Source organism: Lepidochelys olivacea (genome assembly GCF_965140295.1).
Source record: "Lepidochelys olivacea isolate rLepOli2 genome assembly, chromosome: 7".
In the NCBI taxonomy this organism is placed as follows: Eukaryota; Metazoa; Chordata; order Testudines; family Cheloniidae; genus Lepidochelys; species Lepidochelys olivacea.
The window spans coordinates 61,730,362-61,746,913 of record NC_140417.1 but is presented as its reverse complement, the minus strand read 5'-3'; the positions used below and the strand labels follow the sequence as shown (position 1 = coordinate 61,746,913).

General features: G+C 44.1%; 1 protein-coding gene across 4 annotated transcripts in view; it reads left to right on the top strand.

The window, feature by feature from the left end:
* AP3M1 (adaptor related protein complex 3 subunit mu 1) overlaps positions 1 to 16,552 on the top strand; it is a gene marked incomplete at its 5' end in the record, with an annotated part of 45,025 nt that overhangs the window by 22,314 nt on the left and 6,159 nt on the right. For all 4 annotated transcript variants that reach the window (XM_084634810.1, XM_084634809.1, XM_084634811.1 and 1 more), the window contains 4 exons: positions 9,111 to 9,386; positions 10,021 to 10,192; positions 13,057 to 13,194; positions 15,900 to 15,985. In XM_084634810.1, the coding sequence (XP_084490936.1) occupies positions 9,111 to 9,386; positions 10,021 to 10,192; positions 13,057 to 13,194; positions 15,900 to 15,985 (672 nt within the window). The remainder of the gene's footprint in view (positions 1 to 9,110; positions 9,387 to 10,020; positions 10,193 to 13,056; positions 13,195 to 15,899; positions 15,986 to 16,552) is intronic.

Below are 16,552 nucleotides of genomic sequence, written 5' to 3'. Positions count from 1 at the left end.
TAGAGCGCCTCCTCTTGGCTGCTCTGGGAGATTAGCTCTTTCCAGGTCCCATGTCCCCTTCTGCAGCTTGTTGTTGTGCACCCTGCCACTTCTCTCCCCAAAACTCTGTGACTCCCGTGTGCTCTTTCTTTCTGGCTTAGCCCTCTAGCCAGGTTAGTATAGTCCTTACCCCAGAAGAGGGAATCAAAGCCTTTTTGTACAGACTGTCTCTGATAGTCTTTCCACTCATTGCCCAGACCGTGCTACCACACCAGTGGCTGGTAAGGTAACCTGGGTCCGCCCTTTACTCCATGATCTATCTCAGGCATCCTCTAATCAGCAGCAAAGGTCTGCACCATCTTAAACCTTGTTTCCATTTTCCTGAGCCTTTTTGTATACCTATTCCCCTAGATTTATTTCCATCCTTCCTTCTCTAATGGCCAGAGCATGGCTATAGACTCCTCCAGTGCACTCTCCTTCTGCTGCTAGCTTCCTGGCTCTCTACTACCCCCACCTGTTCCTTCTCAACTGGGCATATTATAATTCAGGGGATTATTTAGGCCACCTTATTCCCCTCAGATGTAGCCTATCCAGTTAATTGGCCCTTCTAGGCTAGTGTCAGGTGAACACCCCATCACTGGGCCAAAACTTCATCACCACAGAGGCTTTGTGAACTTCTGCACCTGAGCCCTTACAGAACCTAATGCTAATCTGGGACATAAATAAAATCAGAAGGCCACATCTGGCCAGATCTTAACATCCCTCCAATAAACCTCTAGTCAGCATTGATGGAAGTGAGACTTCACTGGCCATGTTCATGAGCCCTCTGCTGTTAGTAAGGGAGAGGAGTGTTCTCTGTCTGTGGGGAGCAAGTTAGCTGTCCGATGGCTTGACCATTCAGTGGAAATGTGGGATTTTCAAAGTAGCCTAAGGGAATTCAGCACACAAATCAGTAGGAGATGGGAATCTAACTCTCAAGCTCCTGTGATAATACCAGCTTTCGTGCTTAAAAGCGTAAGATTGGGTGGGAGTAGCTCAAAGCCCTACTACTAACTTCTGAGATGCTGGACAAGTCACTCTTGTGACCTGTAAATTGAAGAAAGTTTCTCCATGTCACAGGGTTTCACCTGCTTCCTGAGCAGCAGGACTGAGCAAGTCTCTGGATCACTTGGTCAAGGGGTTAATTGACATCGTGTCTGCCCTTTCTCCGCAGCATGAGCTGCTCATACCACTTTTTGGTGAAGCTCTCGGGAATGTGGGGAGCAGTGAGGAGAGATGTGGAAGGGGTTGGAGCAGTGCAGGGAATGAGTGGGAACTCTACACCTTTGCTAACGTTCGCTGCCAAGGGCTGTGCTCCGAGGGACCAGCAGAACCTGAGACCACAACCCTTAATGAAGTGTAAGGGATCATCCAACCACTGTTTTGAAAACCCGGTTCAGTGACTAACGCTGTGATGGAAAAACTGGGTTTCCAAATATGTAACTTTTCTACAATCTCAGTGAATAAGGGGTCATCTTCCAAGGGACCTTTGGTTTCTGGGAGCTCAAAAGCACTAACGGAGCAGAACCAGTGGAAGGGGGGTACCTTCCTGTTCTGTGACATTCTTGAAGGGGAAGGGAAATTGAGTCAGCTGGGCCATCCGCCACTGTTCTACAGTTTATCTCTCTCCATGCCCTTATTCAACATTTCTTCCTATGGCTGCTCAACCAGGGCAAAGGAGGGAGTTTAGGGCCTCCTCTTGCCTCAACTAGTCCTTGATCAAGAGAAGGAACCCAAATCTTCCTTTCCCATGCTGCCTCCAGTAATAGGGAAGGGACACTAGGCCCAGCCTTCCCCTTGCTGCTGCTGCTTCTCAAGGAAAGGGCAGTTCAGAAGAGCTGTGGGGAAGGAGAATGGGTTCAGCTGTGTCCTCCCTGACTCTGTCAGTCTGTGCTGTTTCTACATCCTCTTCCCCAGCTTCTCAACCCTCGGGGAAGAGGGCTGGGGAGGGAGGATCAAGCTGCTGGACAGGCACAGAGATGCTGTGGGGGCAGTGAAGGGGCTGACATACAGCCAGTGATTTCTGTGGCTCAGATAATCACTGTGAAGGAGCACGGAGATGCAGAGAGGTTTTTTTTTGTTTGGTTTTTTTTACAAGGAAATCAAATTCCCCCCAAAGTTTGTAACACAGAGTTAAAGTTGTCTGATGCCTGGTGTGCTTCCCAAATGTCAAATTCAGCTACACTCAAACCTCCACATACCAAGAACTATAGTTAAAGAACACCCCATGCCCAAAACACAACTTTAGCTTTTCCTTCTTCAGGTTATACCCTAACATGTCAACAACACATATATTAGCACTCTAGTCTCAGGATGGCACATAACACTAGGAGCAGAGCACCATAGGGCAAAGTCTAACACTCCTATGTTTTGCCTTAGCAAAAAGGATTTAGGTTAGGAGGAGCAAACAGGAGCTACCTCCACCTGACACAAACTGATGCAATCTTACAAAGTGTTATCACCTCTTCACCTTTCCCCTGAAGATTCCTGCTGAGATTGCTTTCCCTGAGCCCTGGGGAACATAGGCATACATGCCACCAGACTGCTGACAATCCCTAAGAAGTCTCCTGTGCCCTGCTACTGACAGACCTCCTCACTGAAATGAGGCATACTTGCTCCCCAGAGTTACACCTGCATCTTTCCTCATATTAGTGAAACCTCTGCCAGCCCTTTGCTACTAATCCCACCATTCAATATCTACTCCTGATACTGCAGCTGGACTGCGTGCAAGTAAACACTGTAATTGAGATCTGTGGAACACAGGACAAACCGGCATATTTTTAGTCATCCATGGGTACTTATTATGGCAGACCCCTTGCTGAAACCTTGCCTGGGGGTTAGTGCCAGCTGCAGAGGGCGGAGCTAAGGTAGCACTGTTGGATGGTGATGCGTACTTTAACTCTTGGTTTCCTGCTTTGAGTGTAGCTGAACTCAACTTTCTGGAAGGACACAGGGCATCACTGGGTAACACTGTACTCAATACATTTTTGGGGCAGATAATGCCAGCAAAGGATAGGCATGCTCCCTGAGTGATTGCCCCTGCGTTACTTCCTTACCAATAAGTACCACTTCACAGGGGCAGCAGGTTTGTAGAAATTTTGGTGGTGCCCAGAGCCTGTCCCCCCAGATTTCACCCCCACCTGCCCAAGGCTCTGGGAGGGAGTTTGGGTGGGGAAAGGAGGTCTGGGGTGCAGGCCTTGGGCTGGCGCAGGGGACTGGGGTGCAGGAGTGGGGCAGGCTCTGGGAGGGAGTTTAGGGGTGGGAGGAGGAATGTGGCAAAGAGGTCGGGCTGCAGGCTCTGGGAGGGGGTAGGGGGTGTAGCGCTTACCTGGGGCTCCTAGGTAGGGCAGGCTGGAGGGCCTCCACATGCTGCTACCCCCAGGCACTGCCCCCGCAGCTTTCTATTGGCCATAGGGGTGTTTGGGGTGGGAGCAGTGCACGTAGACCTAGACCCACCCTGCCCAGGGGCCGGCAGCCACATGGAGCGAGCAGACAGGAAGCAGCTCAGCTCCTCTATGCTGCGGGTGGTGGGTGGGCGTTCTGGACCATTTTAAATAGCCTGAAGGATGCATGGCGGGGGAGCACCCAGGGGCAGAAGGCAGGGCCGAGGGAGAGATCTGGCCTCAAATGTTGCTGGAGCTGGCTCTGGGCTAGGACTATTCCTGGTGCCCAGGCACCACGGCCCATAGAACTCGCCACACATACCACTTCAGTCCAGTGAACTTCCTCAGACTTTCCTCTAGATTTTTCTTGTGGCCAGGCAACAAGAAAAGAGTGAAACTGTAGAATCTGGATTTGATCAAAAGTTGAGAGAGAGTGAGAGCGCGTGCTATCATCAGCATATTGAAGACACATTGGACAAAACCACGTCAGTTTCCGGAGGGCAGGGCGGGGGGTTCCTCGTTCCCTTGGTATAGGAAGGGTGACCAGAAAGAACCCAGTGGGATCTCACACAGCTGAGCTTTTGACAAAAAATGAGCAGATAGTCTCTGCAGCCTCTTGGAGAGGAAGGAGTAAATGAACTTACTGAAGAACTGCTCCCCCAAGCCCTTTGTGATCCCCAACAGTCTGGTCAACAATTCTTCAATACCGCCAGTTGAAGGCTGCAAGTTTATTAAAATAAGCATGAATGACTTGCCCTGGGCTATTGTCATGAGTTAATCATCCATGAACGTCCACAGTCTGTTCCTGCATAAAAGTCTGAAAGTAGAGATCCAGGAGATCTGTGCAGTCTAATTGTTCTCAGGCATACCCTCTTAACACTTTACATATTGAACTTTTCTACTACCTCCTTTAACTGCTGTGGCCTAGTGTTTTACAAAGCGCTCTTTGGGAAGGTTATCCATGAGCTGCTGTGGAAATACTCGGATGATTCTTTGATGGGGTGGGTCGCTGTATATGTGTAATTTCTAGGCTTTGATCCAGGAACTTTACCCTCAGAATATCCCAGTTCTAAAAATACTCTGCACTGTGTGACTACTGGTGTCATTTACTTGACCTTTTGGTGTAAAGATTAATTCAGTCTTGCTTTTTAGTGGCTTCACTTATGCTCTGATGTTAAGAAGTACTTTGCCAAGTAGAACAGGCCTGGTCTGACTCTTTTTTTTTTTTTTTTTTTTTTCCTTGCAAAACTTGAGCTCTGATTCTGGACAGATCAATAACTAGAGATAAGGATTCAGCATTTAAATGGTGGTTGCATGGCCTAATGAAGCTTGTATACCAGAGCAGGGGCTCGCAAACTTCACTGCTCCGCAGCCCCTTCTGACAACAAAGTGACTACATGACCCAGGGGGTGCAGAGCCTGAGCCCCACCCCTCTGGGTAGGTGTGGAGCTTGGGCTTCAGCCCTGGGTCCCAGCAAATCTAATGCTCTCCCTGGCAACCCCATTAAAATAGGGTCCTGACCTAGTCTGAGAACCACTGTACTAGAGACTATTGTAAATTTCTACTAACTAAGGCTCTAAAATGGCAAACAGTAAAATAACAATCCAATGATCCATGCAGTAAATATTTAATGAAGGAAGCACATAATTTGCTAACCTCTTTTTAACTTATGATAATCGAAATGCCAGCTGTTCAATGCCCTATATGAAATAAATCATCATTCTTAATCCAGTTTGTTGTAGATAAGTGTCCACATCACCATTCGCTCTCCTTTGTTGACAGTAATAGCAAAGAGGCCTAGGATTGAATGGGAGGCAGAACTGCCATTTTATAGACATGGTGATTCTTCCAGATCAGGAGTGTGGGGTCACAATTGCCTATGCACCTCTCACGAGGACTAAATTGGGGCTGGGGGCTGTGAGAGAGAATGTCCCTTTGAAGGGAAGTCTAAAACTGGGATTGAAATAGTAAAGGTATTTTGGAAAATCAGAGAAATTGTAAGTTTAGAAATTTGCAAACGCTGTCATAAAACTCAGCGGTATTTATGGAATAAAATAAACACCTATCCAGTTCGCAGTTGTAAGGTCCATAACCAGGGTTTGTTACCTCAGCTGTGACAGCAGTAATACAGTCAATTTGAAGGATGATCCAGGAGCACTTGCTAGGGTCAGAATTTAAACAAATCAACTTTTAGCAGTTCAGCATTTCAGTATGAGTGATGCATGTTTATAAAAAATGTAGCACATATTGGTCCATAGAATCTGTGGGCTTTAATAGCAAGACAATTTCTAGAGTTTAAAAATGCTCCATGATTCAGACATCTGATCCAAAGACCTTTTGCAGTTCATGGGAATCTTTATAAACTACACTGGGCTTTGAATCAGGCCCTTGTAGAGATGAACTCTTATTTCCGTAGCCAGATCCAGAGCTGTTTGTATTGAAACTCTCCTGTGCAACTTTGTTTACATTTGCTGTGAATTGGGAGTTGTCTTTATTAACAAAGAGGCTATTGTATCCACATTAAAATGCATGCAAGAACTATTCTAAGATTTCATAGCTGATTACTTTCATGTGTGTCTCCTGTGCTGGTGTGGAACAATACTGACAGTGGTTGATTAGACTTACCACACTTGTGTGGCCATCTTGAGAGACTTTGTAGAGATTTAATGTGCAGTACCTGCTAAATTCAAGACAAGATGGGTCAAACTGGATTCAAGTGGTTATGTCCAGGCTCTTGTGTTAAAGAACACTTAACTCGTTTTAAAAGTTGCCCAGTTTTTTCAAATTCTGTTGCTGTTCGAGTAACAACTAAATGTTGGATGAGTTAACCCTATGTATGCTCAATGAAGACTTGCAATAGTGTTAATTTCCAGGATGGATTGATTTAAATCAAGGGAATGTAAAACTTCAAGAGGAAAGCTTTGATTGAAATCCGATTTTAATCAACTTTTTCATTTATACTTGTTTTCTTTAAAAAGGGTACATTCTCAGTGGTTGATATCATTAAAATGTTGATTTACAATAAAATAGAACCTTTATACTAGATTTGGTACATCTTTTTGCTGCTTAGCGGGGTAGACTAGAACTATATACATTTTATTTAAGCAATATCTAGCTCAGTATTTTCAGATTATTAAAATACATTTTTAGTATGAGAAACTGTTGCAGAATATTTTTTATTTACTAGATAACTAACTTTCTGCTAATGATTTGTCATGAAGCATTATGATGGTAACTTAGAATTTATTTACACACACAGCATATACAATTTATTTTTATTTAACAAAACAACCTTAAATGTTTTGCATACATAAACTTCTCTTATCAAAACATTTTTCACATTTACAGCTAATTGATTTATTAAACAGATGGATTAACTGTAGTCACTGAATTAAATTGATTATTTCAGGTTACCTGGGGAAAAAAAATTCATATGGCTAATTGACTGGAGTTTAAGTTCCTACTCATCTAAATATCTTGAAGATGAAACAGTTTAAGTTACGTAGGCTGACCTGTTGTGCCATATATACAGCTTGACCTCAAAAGTTAGAATCGGGGGAAAATAGTTAGAAATAAAATGTTTTTGATAGAGGCTCAAGATTCAGCGCATTATTTCATTTTAAATGTTTAGGGGATTATAAATTTAACATATATTATGGGATAGTCAGATTTCATTTTAAAGAGGTTTATTTTTAAAGAAAAAAACTTAAAAATAATCATCAAAATCCAATTTAAATTACAAAAATTAGATGTTTTTTTTAAATCCATTTTTATCCACCCTGTTAATTTCTAGCTTCAATGTCGTCTTCTCCTCCTGCAGCTATGTACCATAAATGATTACTAAGTATCCTCTTCTAAAGTTCCATCTTGGGTCAATGGGACTCTTAGCCTGTATAAGGGCCACAACATGTGGCCGGTTTTTCTGCTGCTCTTTGCATCTTCACTAGGAAAAAAGATGTTTTTAACTTCAGTTAGCTAAGTCGAAGTAAAATCCTAGTGAAGACGAGACCAATGTGTTGGCTACAAGGTTGAGGGGTTTTGTGCTGACTTCCCTTGCACCCCTATCCCCACTCCCCTCTCCGATGGAAACATCAGTCAACTTTTACTCAATTATCTTACTCAATAAAATAAATCTTACAGAACAGTAACCTTGTCTCTCTCTAAAATAAAAAAGTGGCTGTTTAACAGATCTCTTCAAACTGTATTTCAGTACAGGAGTGTCTATACATGCCACAACATCTTGTGTTTTGTGTTTTTTGTTCTGTTGGGGGGGGGCTGTTGAGAAGACAGCTCTTCTGCCATAAAGAAACCATGGCATGCAGAAACCCTCAGTGCTGTGCAGATGCAAGCATATCTTTTTTTTAAAAAAAAAAAAGGCCAAACAAGTCAATGTTCAAGTGTTTGTGCTTTCTAGTATTGCAGCTTTTACTTTAGAAAACTACTGTATATCTTTTCTGACCAGTTTGATGGATGAACCTATTTTGCTTTCATTTTTTGGTCAATACCTAAAAGCCATGTTAGAGCATTGCAAGTGACTTGGAAACTCAACGAAGTGAGAGGACGCTTGAGTTTTGAGAACAGCAGAAAGTGTCTGGAACTAAACACTTTTCCCAGTAGTCTGACAAGTCTCAAGCATAGGGTATGTTGGGGAGGACGGGAAGGGAGGGGTAACTTTGTGGGTGAGTCATTAAACCTGGAGGTTTCAGGTCTATGTAAATATTTTTGTGGCTGAGTTGTGTTTCTTAAGGAATAAGAGGAATAAGATGTGCCATTTCACATCTTGGACAGACCACCCAGATTAATGAAAATACTTCTTTTCAGTGGTTTTTCCTGGATATATGAAGCTGCTGTTCTCTCCATCCCCAATGCCCTAGAAACTAATACAGATTAACTATGTTGGTTTTTCGCAACGGAGTACCCTTGTAAAACTCAATACAGAAGAACCAAGGGTTATGTTGTAAACAAGACGCAAGAAGTAATTCTTCCACCTACTGAGCACTGATAAGGCCTCAACTGGCGTATTGTGTCCAGTTCTGACCACCATACTTTGGGAAAGATGTGGACAAATTGGAGATCAACAAAAAATGATTAAATGCTAAGAAAACCTGACCTACCAGGAAATACTGGGGGAAAATGGGTTTGTTTAATCTGGAGAAGAGGGAGGGGGGAGATAAACTGTTCTCCTTAGCCACTGAGGACAGGACAAGAAGTAAAGGGATTAAATTGCAGCAAGGGAGATCTAGTTTAGAGATTAGGAAAAGCTTATCAAGGACCTTTCCAGTCTTACATTTCTATGATGCTTTGTTTTGACTTTCTGAAGTTTGAACTTAACTGCATTTTTAAGTGCAGTTTTATGTTTTTATCAGTTGACAGTGTGTGCAGCTGGACAGAGTAAATACTGTAGCTTTAATACTTTGAACTTACTTAGCTATTCTTAAAGTGTGGGTGCCTTGAATTAAAAAAAAATTCTAAGTACTTACCACAGTGACAGCTTACTGTCCTTGTGGGTATTTTCTTTTATTAAGTAGAGGAATTGCAGCAAATACTGCAGTAATGCAAAATATGATGCAGTAACTTTAAAAAAAAAAAAAAATTCACAGTGCATGTTGGTACCCAACACACCCAAGTGAAGGGAAGGTGGGAGGAGAGGTAATGTCAATCTTCAAATCACTTCCATCTGTATAACATGTGTGAATGTGTCTCCAACAGAAAATGATCCACAGTCTGTTTCTTATAAACTGTTCTGGTGATATATTCTTGGAGAAGCACTGGAAGAGCGTTGTGAGCCAATCTGTGTGTGATTATTTCTTTGAAGCTCAGGAGAAAGCAGCCGATGTTGAGAATGTGCCTCCTGTCATCTCAACGCCCCACCACTACCTCATCAGCATCTACCGGGAAAAAATCTTCTTTGTGTCTGTCATACAGACAGAAGTGCCACCGCTCTTTGTAATTGAATTCCTGCACCGAGTAGCAGATACATTCCAGGTCTGTCGCTGATAAATTCTTTGAATTTTCAGTTTAGCCAAGTGTGTGTGTCTCTTGCACAAGTTGGGGGGAAAAAATAGTAGCAAACCCCTCCCTGTCAATAATCTGATTCCCCTTGTGATCTGTGATTTTTTTTTTTAAGCACAGTTTTGCTTAATAAAGCACAAAGTCACAAAAGGTTTGCTTTGTTTCTTTACTTGTGGATATTCACTTGAAGCAAACTTACACTTCAAACAAAACAAATACTGACTTACAAAAGCTTCAACCTTTGGATAAGATTGTGTATTCTTGTTATACTGATGCATCTGGTGTAATAAAACTGCCAGTTACAATTGTAATTTTTGTAATACAGTTTACCATGTTGCAGCATAAAGCTATTTGACAGGTGCAATGAATAGCACTGAAGAACCTACATGGTGGTGTATTCAGAATATTCCTTGAACTGAAAACTGAACAATAACCAGAGACTGTACCCATATTTGCACTGGACTCTATAATAGTCCTATGATTCAAGACATGTCCAGAAATGCCCTTGCTAGCATTATTATTAGTTTGTTTTATAAGCAAAATAAACTTTAAAGTGTTTTTATTATGAATAAAAATCCTTTCCCTTTGTAATCTCTGATTTGTTTAGGATTATTTTGGAGAGTGCTCTGAGACTGCAATTAAGGACAATGTGGTTATTGTGTATGAGCTTCTAGAAGAAATGTTAGACAATGGCTTTCCATTGGCAACGGAATCAAATATCTTAAAAGAGTTGATTAAACCTCCCACGATTCTGCGCTCTGTTGTCAATTCCATCACAGGTATGATTAAAACAGCCAGCTAGCTTTGAAATTTTTTAAATAAAATTAACTAACTACTCTCTGGGAATATCAATGGTTCACAGTCAAGCTGGAAGGGCATGTCGAGTGGGGTCCCACAGGGATTGCTCCTAGGTTCAGTTCAGTTCAATATCTTCATCAATGATTTAGATAATGATATCGAAAATATACTTACACTTTGTGGATGATACCAAGCTGGGAGGGGCTGCAAGTGTTTTGGAGAATAGGATTAAAATTCAAAATGATCGGGACAAAAACTGGAGAAATGGTCTGAAGTAAACAGGATAAATTCAATAAGGACAAATGCAAAATACTCCATTTAGGAAGGAACAATCAGTTACACCAGGGGTCGGCAACCTTTTAGAAGTGGTGTGCCGAGTCTTCATTTATTCACTTTAAGGTTTCGCATGCCAATAATACATTTTAATGTTTTTTAGAAGGTCTCTCTAAGTCTATATTTTCTATAACTAAACTATTGTCGAATGTAAAGAAGGTTTTCAAAATGTTTAAGAAGCTTCATTTAAAATTAAATTAAAATGCTCATCTTACGCCGCCGGCCTGGGGTTCCGCTCACCTAAGCCGGCAGCGGGCTGAGCGGGGCCTGCAGTCAGGACCCCGGCTGGCAAGGGGCAGGCAGCCAGAACCCCAGACTGGCAGTGGGCTGAGCGGGGCCGGTGGCCAGGACCCCAGACTGGCAGTGGGCTGAGTGGCTCAGCCTGCTGTCAGTCTGGGGTTCCGTCCGCCAGCTCCTGCCAGCCAGGGTCCCGGCTGTCGGCCCCGCTCAGCCCGCTGCCAGTCTGGGATCCCAGCCTGCCCACGTAGAGTGGGTATCTGCCTTCTCCCTGGTTCTAGCCATTCTCTCTCTCTCTGCACTGAGATGAGGGTGGGAGTGTGCTGAGAACAGGGCTGGGGGTGAAGCAGGCTGGGGGTTGGGGTGCAGGGTCTGGCCAGGAGCTAGAATGAGGGAGGGGGCTCAGGTTTGGGGCAGGAGGTTTGGGTGTGGAACGGTTACCTGGGCAGCTCCCATTTGGTGCGAGGGGTGCAGGTGGGAATGTGGGGGGGAATGTGTGCAGGAGCTCCCGTTCAGTGCTCAGGGTGGGAGTGGGGATTTGAGGGGTGCAAGAGTCAGGGCATGGAGTGTGGGGGGGGGTATGTAAGGGGCGTGGAGGAGTCAGGGCAGGGGGCGTGAGGAGGGTGCAGGAGTCAGGGCAGGGGGCTGAGAGGGCTGGATATGTGTGGGGGTTGCCAGAGTCAGGGCTGGGGTTGTTGGGGGTGGAGAGGTCAGGGCACAGGGCTGGGGTGTGAGGGGGGTGCAGGGGTCAGGGCATGGGGCTGGGTGTGTGTGAGGGGGATGCAGGGGTCAGGGCAGAAGGCTGGGTATGTGTGAGGGGGGTGCAGAGATCAGGGCAGAGGGCTGGGGGTGTGGGGTGGGGGTGCTCCCAGCTCCCTGCCCTGAGCGGCTCACGGCAGGGGACTGGAGGGGATATGCCCTGATTCCACCCTCTTCCCCAAGGTCCCTGTAGCAAGGGCCATCAGCTGATCTGCCACAAGGAGGGAGAGAAGGAGGGGCAGGAACCCAGCACGCTGGGGGAAGAGGCTGGGGGAGGGGGAAGCTTGTCTGCCCTGCAAGGAGAGAGCGGGGGCGGGGGGGTGGAAAAGGGTGGGCCGGGCAGGATTTTTAATGGCACGCTGCTGTCTGCCCAGGTCCGACAGACAGCAGCATGCCATTAAAAATTGGCATGCGTGCCATAGGTTGCCAACCTCTGAGTTACACACATACAAAATGAGAAATGACTACCTAGGAGGATGTACTGTGGAAAGCGATCTGGGGGTTAGTGGATCATAAGGTAAATATGAGTCAATACTGTTACCACTATTGCAAAAAAAGCAAACATCATTCTGGGATGTATTAGCAGGAGTGTTGTAAGCAAGACACGAGAAGTAATTCTTCTGCTCTATTCCATACTGATTAGGCCTTAGCTGGAGTATTGTTGCCTAGTTCTGGGTGCCACGTTTTAGGAAAGATGTGAACAAATTTAACGAAGTCCAGAGAAGAGCAACAAAAATTATTAAAGGTCTAGAAAACACGACCAGTGAGGGAAAGATTGAATGAACTGAGTTTAGTCTGGAGAAGAGAAGATTGACAAGGGACATAATAGTTTAAGTACACAGAAGATTGTTACACGGAGGAGGGTGAAAAATTGTTTTCCTTAACCTCTGAGGATAGGACAAGAAGCAATGGACTTAAAATGCAGCAAGGGAGGTTTACGTTGGACTTTAGGAAAAAACTTCCTAAACTATCCTGACTGTTAGCACTGGAACAAATTGCCTAGGGAAGTTGTGGAATCTCAGTCTTTGGAGGTTTTTAAGAACTGGTTAGACAAACACCTGTCAGAAATGGTCTAGTTATTACTTAGTCCTGCCTCGAGTGCAGGGGACTGGACTCGATGACCTCTCTATGTCCCTTACAGTCCTATACTTCTATTATTCTATATTTACCTTTAAGGTTAAGAACCATTTTTCTATCCAAATTTTGACTACAAGAGGGTAAAATATTCAAATGTGCCTTAAGCGACTTTGGCTCCTAAATCACTAATCTTGCATTGTTGTTAGCACCCTAAAAGCTCCTGCTGACTCAGGTCAAATATTTAGAGGTGCAAAGAATGCAGGGTAGAGCACTGTCAGAAAGGACTCTTTCAGAAAATGTGACTCTGGATCATCCAATTAAGGAAATCCTGATATTTATAATTTGTGGTTCCTGGGTTTGTCTTATTCTGGTGCATAACTGTGGGATCTGGAAGAAACCTTCTAACGGATTGCTTGTTTGAATTGTCTGCATTTCCCAGGCAGTAGCAATATGGGTGAAACACTTCCCACTGGACAGCTGTCCAACATTCCTTGGCGCAGAGCAGTGGTAAAGTACACAAACAACGAAGCCTATTTTGATGTAATTGAAGAAATAGATGCAATTATAGACAAATCAGGTAAGATGTCTTGTCAACGTAGATGTGCTTGTCAAAGGACATTTCAACATTCTGTTTAGCTCGTGCTGTTTAGAGAGAATTCAAGCAGTCTAACTGGCTGCCTTATACATAACAAATAAGTTATGTTGCCAGTTTGAAATACCATGCACAAACCTATTTCTTTAATCTCATAATAGCAATATGGCCTGGGCCACTTACTCGGCAAGCTTTTGATTTGCAAGAAGTATCTGCATCTAGATAATTATGGTTTATCTATTGGTACTTTCTTACAGTTATTAAAGGGAAAATATTTCTTTAAGGCCAAAGCTTTAGCTGGTCTGTGATCTTTATGTCCACTATTCTTTTATGCTAACAACTCATCCTTGTGTTCAAGGCTCCTCACCGTATGAGCAGGACAAAAGTTGTCACTCTCCAGCTTCCCCATTATCTGCCTCTGTGTAACATTGAGAGAATGTTCTTTTCCAAGTAGCCAGGCAGGATGAAGGCTGAAATATTGAATGCGGGGGCATGACAGTCAGAATACCTTGATACATAATATGGATTGCACCTAATTTGCTCAATGCCATCCAAAAAATATAATAGGTATACCCAGTTAGTAATGGTATCACAAAACTGCCATCTGTACTTCCATTATGGCTCCCTCTTCCAGCAAAGTCTGAGACTATTTGAATCCTATGTCGTTTCACTAGTACTGAGCAGTTCACATTGAGTTCCTCAAAGGATCTGACTTTCTTGAGAGACTCCTAGACTTCATTAGAATGTCTGCAGCTGATGAGGATCCTTCCATAGCATAGGATGTTGCCTCATTTTACACAGAGACTCTCAAATCATGTCCATTTGAAATGGTATCTCTTCCTCTTCAGGCACGTCACTAATGTAAATATTAGCCTAAGTTGCCTCTCTTCTGGCCCCTTTCAAAATGAGTGAACAGTAGCTTCTGCATTGCCACCCCCCAATTAATTCTTCTGTTTTATGGCTACATAAGCCCAGCATTCCATTAAAGACTCAAGACCTTTTTGTTCCCGTGGGGCATTTAAGGAAGCAGTTGCTTGCTAGATAAGAAATCTCATGGTCTTGCCTTGTCTGTCAAGACATGACAGATGTAAGAGACTTATTTCACTAAACAGTGAGAGTAACCCACAACATGGCAATCTATGAAAGCCAAGGATAATCCAGGCAAGTGTTTCCTGACAAGAGCTGATCACCTGTGCATATCACATGTTTTTTTGTCTTGCTTCAGCCTCCATATACAACACTGCACAACTTATTAGGAGTAGAATGGTGGGGGGAGAAGCTTTCATATGTGACATTACCCAGGGTACAATTTCGACTGTTGAACAGCTGATCCCATCAATTCTCCAGCCTCTGGCGCCTTTTACAGTGTTTCGCTATGAGAGCTACCACTCTTGGTCTCCTCATACACAGCTTCCAGCCAATAAATCACTCCCAGTTATACTGTCTGAGTGCTACAGCCAACCGCTCTTGAATTACCAGCTAATTCCCAGTCACAGACTTTCCCCAGAAATGTGTATCTTGTACTAGCCAGCCCTCTCCTGGATGATACAAGCTCATCTAAAGTCCATCATTTTTATTTATAGACTTTGATATTCACAAATCCTGTTATCCCCAATGGAGTTTCCCAAACACTTCAATCCAAACACACTGGTTTAGATAAAACAAGTTTATTAGCTACAGAAAGATAGTTTGTAAGTGATTACAAGTAATGAGGCATACAAGTCCAGAATTGATTACAAAAAAATAAAAAGTAAGAACACAACTAATATCTAACTTTAGCAAGCTAAGTGAATTCAAAGCAAAAAGTTTCTCGCATGTTCTATCAGACTGGTGGCTGAATTTCTTTCATACAGGATTCCTCCCTAAATCCAAAGCTGTTTCTTTGTTCTTCAGGTAGTGGTATTGCCCCAAATCATTTCTCCCTTTCTTTCTGCCCATGGCATCTGTTCCCCATTCTTTATACTTACCCTTTTCTTTGAGAATCCTCTCCAGCTAGGGTTCAGGAGACAGTCTATGGGGACAGGAACCTCCAGCTGTTTCTTTACCAAGATGTAAATTTCTTGCTCACACCCTTTTTCCTGCCCAAAAATGGCCAATTAACCAGGTGATGGTCTATTTAATTTTGTTGACATCTGGCTGAGGCATCAGTTTGCCTTTTGTCACTGAGGAACTGGTTTGTGACTGCTTTTAGTAATATCATACAGTAAAATCTTATAACTTTACATACAGTGTTGCCACACATTTTACCAGGACAGTTATGATCAGCAAATTATGAGTTGTCAAATGATACCTCAGAAGGCATGCTTCAGACAGAATTTATCAGTCTTGTAAAAGAGGTGAACATAGGGTTATAGATTGTCACAACATTCTCAAACACATATTGACCACTGCTACGGACAGGATGCCTGTTTAGACACAGCAATGTTCAATGTAGCAAATCCTGTGTGATAAGCAATAATCAACTGGGGTGGGACCTGAACAATTGTTTGCTGCAGCTGATATACCCCAGCAAGCCTTCTGTGACACATGTAACAAGAATGATACTTTGTTTGCATAGCTGGGTGCTAAACCTAGTGATATCTGCACCATTGTATATGATGCATTTATGTCCTCTTTAGTGCACCTCCTGTTATATTTGGTAAGCTGACCACAGTATACTAAATCATCTCTCTCTCACACTACTTTTCCAGGTTCCACAGTCTTTGCAGAAATTCAAGGTGTCATTGATTCCTGCATTAAGTTGTCAGGAATGCCTGATCTTTCTCTTTCATTCATGGTAAACCTAGCAGTGCAATTGGCCATCTAAATGTAACTGTTTTGTGTTGTATTTCTAGCAGAGTTAGAACCCCCCCTTCTCCCTGGCTGCCCCCCCACCGCCACCCTCCTTCCTGACTTCACCCCCCCCCAAGACCCCTGCCCCATTTAAACTCACTGCCCTCTAACCACCCCGATTCCTATACACATCCCCGCCCTCTGACCACCACCCTGAACTCCCCTGCCCTCTATCCAACCCACCCTACCCCCTTACCACGCTGCCTGGAGCACCGGTGGCTGGCGACGCTACAGCTGCGCCGCCCAGAGCACCAGGACAGGCAGCCGTACCACCCGGTTGGAGCCAGTCACGCCACTGCGCACCACAGAGCACCAGGTCAGGCCAGCTCTGCAGCTGCGCTGCCTGGAAGAGCTCGCAGCCTCACTGCCTAGAGCATGGCACCGGCGGTGCAGTGAGCTGAGGCTGCGGGGGAACAGCAGGGGAGGGGCTGGGGGTGAGCCTCACGGGCCAGGAGTTCAGGAGCTGGGCAGGAGGTTCCCCATGGCCATAGTTTGCCCATCTCTGGTCTAA